This window comes from Entamoeba histolytica, genomic scaffold, assembly GCF_000208925.1.
Source record: "Entamoeba histolytica HM-1:IMSS scf_1104750517857 genomic scaffold, whole genome shotgun sequence".
In the NCBI taxonomy this organism is placed as follows: Eukaryota; Evosea; order Mastigamoebida; family Endamoebidae; genus Entamoeba; species Entamoeba histolytica.
This window is the reverse complement of record NW_001915149.1, coordinates 14,594-18,820: the sequence shown is the minus strand read 5'-3', so window position 1 is coordinate 18,820 and position 4,227 is coordinate 14,594. Positions and strand designations below refer to the sequence as shown.

The 4,227-nt window shown below is 20.4% G+C and overlaps 1 protein-coding gene across 1 annotated transcript; it reads left to right on the top strand.

Annotated features, from left to right (window-relative positions):
- Nucleotides 1-3,170: 3,170 nt before the first annotated feature.
- On the top strand, nucleotides 3,171-3,707 carry EHI_102600 (AIG1 family protein; the record flags this gene model as incomplete). The annotated part of the gene is made up of 1 exon (XM_648158.1): nucleotides 3,171-3,707. One exon carries the CDS (start codon nucleotides 3,171-3,173, stop codon nucleotides 3,705-3,707), a length of 537 nt encoding a protein of 178 aa, XP_653250.1.
- Between the last annotated feature and the right edge of the window lie 520 nt (nucleotides 3,708-4,227).

Genomic DNA, 4,227 nt, shown 5'->3' with positions numbered 1-4,227 from the left:
AAAATCTAAATAATATAAACATAAAAATAATAAAATAAGAAGAATATAATAATATATAGATAATAAGAAGAATACAATGATATAAATAATATAAACAGAGAAATAAATATATAAAAATACGATAGATAAATAACATATAAATAAAAGAATAAAAAGAATAAAAATAATTAAATATGATTCATCAAATAATCTATTTCATTAATATTTCATACAGAATACAATTGATAATAAAATATAAACATAAATATTTATATATTCTGTATTTATCATATTTTTTTATTTTTTTAGGAGCAAAATATAATAAAGTTGAATATTCTATGGATACAAATTATTTTCATCTTTTTTCTTTTTTGTAAATTATTTAGATGCATTTTTTCTTTGCTAATTTTCGTACCTGTCATCAAGTTATGGAAAATAAAATACACATTCATGAAGAATCAAATAATGAAATTACATTATCTTTACAATCAGAAGAAATAAAAGAATATTATAATTTCGATTTTGAATTAGAATATTGTTTAACTTTAAACACCAAAATTAACACATTTGTTGTTTTTATTTAATCATAAAGATGAGTACATTCAATAATATGAAGAAAATATTTCAAAAATATATTGATTTATGATCCTAATAACTATCAAATCATATTATCAAAGAATTTGTTGAAATGTTTTGTTCATAATAAGTAGAGAAGATAATATCAACAAATGATAAAGTTAATTACATTAATCAGTAAAAATAACAGAAGTTACAGAACATATAACGACAATATGATATAGAAATATTTTTATGAACAACACATATGTAAATTAAGAAAAAAACATTTAAAACAAAAGACATGGAAATACTGAACATAAAATTTCACAACAATTAAGTGTGAATTGTAAACCAATGAAATTTATAAAGTATCAAAGAAAATTAATAGAAATGATAGTTCGTATCGAATCATTCTATTATTCAGCATGTTCAATGCCAACAAAAGATTAATAGATTATTAATGTGAAGCTTATTTGATATGAGGATGACTAAAATGTGAAAATGATTAAATTGAAGTAGGAATATCACCATGAAATGTTATTGGGTTAAGTTTATAGATGAAAGCAACAATTGTAAAAATAAAGATAGAATCTTAAAATAAGTTTAATAGAAACTTACAAACATAATTATGAATATAATAAAAATATTCCTAGATAATTTCTAATAGAAATAGGAGATGAAATAGTGAATAATTGTCAAACAGATATAGGATATGAAACAATAAAAGAAAAAGAAGAAGAAACAAAGAAGATAATTGAAAAGAATTATTATTAACAAAATGAATCATGTAAATAATAATTCTCATTTGTTGCCTTAAATTATTGAAATAATGTAATTATTGTTAATGTGTTTTGTAACTAAAATATAAATAAATGAATCAACATTCAAAATAAATTTATTGGTTTATTTCATTTCTCATTTGTTTGTATGAATAACATGATTTTAATTAAATTAATCATGAAGAAATAATATAATTTCATTATTGTTTATTGTTTTTAACTTTTCTTTAATTACTGTTATGTTATTTATAATTACCTATCAAATAAGTATGAATTAGCATTAATTACAAATAAGATAATTAAACATTTTTGTTTTATTATTTTAAATACAACAAATTGTTATTTTATTCACATGAAATAGCAAATTAAAAGATAATCATTATTTATGAAACAATTGATGTGAAATATTAACATTATGTAATATTTAAAATGAAGCAATTGAAGAGAAAAATAAACTAACAGAATGATAATAGAATAATGAAGAATTAACAGTAATTCAAATGATTATATTGATAAGAATGGAGATAAATGAATAATAAACCGAAAATGATAGAAATAAATATAAGAATATTTTATACAACTAATACTACAAGAAAAAGAATAAAAACAACAAGTGGAATGATGTATTATTTGACCAAGAAATAATATAAACAATGAAAAATTTCGCAAAAAATAAAAAGAAGAAAATAATCATGAAACATCAAGAGAATTAAGAGATAATGTACATCATCAATTAAAGTATTTTACAAAAATATAATGTAAAGAGTGAATAAAAAGAAGAATAAAAACCGTGAGTTAACAGCAAATAAAAATGTAATCATATTAAATCAATTGTTCTAACAAAAATGAAATGATTGAATTTCACAATTAAATTCAAAAACATTTATATAAACCATAATAAGTCAAATCAATGAAATAGTTTAATCAAATTATCATTGAATTTTAATAATAACTTTAAATTTATTTATTATTGTTCTTCTTGTTGAATTATTTATTCAAATATCTTATTTCAATTTGTTTTAAATTAAAGAAGATTACTTTTTTAAATGAGTGAAATAAAATAATCCAAATGTTTGACATATGATTTATTTAGAATATTATGAGTTGTGGTAATTGTTAAATAAATTCATAAAAGAATGAAGAATTAAACAACAAATAAAATAAATTAATTCAAATCAATTATTTAATTGTTTGTTTTATCAATGAACAAAACACTCCTCTCAGTTGTCCTTTGCAATATAACATTTTATCATTTGTTTAAATAACATATGTGAATTTCATCTGGTTCATATCAATTCAATTTATCATAGTCATTATCAAATTGAAGAGAAATGAATATTTATTGTTGAAATTAAAATTATTTTTAATTCATTTGAAATATATTTGTGAATAAAGAAATGAGCAAAGAGGAATTTGGAGAGAGTGTGAAATTCGAAGAGAATGAAAGTATTTTTGATGAAATAAAAATGCTATTTTAATCAACAAACAAAAATAAAATGAAATAAAGAAGAATTAATGTCACTAAATTATTGTTTTTACATTTTTATTTATAATAAAATTACATAACAATTATTATTCGTTAATAATAAACATTATTTGATGTTATTCCTTATCGAAAATTAATTTTTATTTACAATATATTTTTACATAAGGAAATAAAATCAAACAAAAGTCAATACAATTACGTTTATGCTTTTCAATAAAAACAAACTAATAATTTGTCTAAAATATTTTTATCGCAAAATACACTGACTTATAATTATTTTTATCCAAATCCAAATATAAAACAACAAAAATAATTATAAATACAACCTGAATATATTTAAAGAAAAACAAGCAACTGATAAAACATAAATGAGTGTACAAAAGCAAAGACCAACGAAATTACTTTTAATTGGAGAAACAGGAAATGGGAAAAGTTCACTTGGTAATTTCATTTTAAAGAGTAATGTTTTTAAATTTAGTGGTAGTCCGGATTCAGAAACAAATAAACCTCTTAAATGTTTTGGAGAAGGAGATAGAAGTGATGTAGTTGTTATTGACACACCTGGTCTTAATGATACTAATAAGTTTGATGAAGAACATATTCAGAATATTGTTGATTGTGTTAGAGCCGAAGGGTTACAAGGAATTATATTAACAATGAACTATAATGTAGACAAATTTACTTCTAATCTTCAACAAGTTATTGAAACTATATGTGATGTTTTCAAAATAAAAGACATTTGGAAACGTGTTTGTATTGTTTGGACGAAATGCTTTAACCATTTCTCAAAAGATGAAATTAAAAAAAAGAAAATTAACAAAGAAAAATTCAAAGAAAAGTTGACTGAATTTATAAACCAAATAATAAAACAAACGAATATCTTGATATACCAATGTATTTTGTAGATTCACAACCAGATGAAAGACATGATAATAGCAGATCAGAAAATGAAATAGAAAGATTAATTGAAAGGTGAAGATGAATAACTCCTATTAATATTGATACAAGTAATCGAGAAAAAACACCAGTCATAGAAGAAAAAGAAGAAATAGAATCAATGGGAAATAATGATAAGCAAATAATAACACAAGTCAAAAGGAAGAGAAGAGAAATAAGAATTGGTTTTGATGGAGAAATTAAATAAGGTGATTGGAAATTAATAAAAGTTATGAGCAATGAAAAACATTCATGGTTACCAGAATTAACAAGCAACACATTAAAAACAGTAGCTATAATAGGAACAACTATATTTGTTTTGGCAAAAGTTAAATAGGTTTAAAACAAATAATTTTAACTAAATTCAATTTATTACTTTTTAAAACATTAATTTGAATTTATTGAAATAACAATTGAATAGTTTAATTTATCAATTCCAATATAATTCAAATTAAAAAGAATGAAATAAAGAAATAAAGAATAAAATAA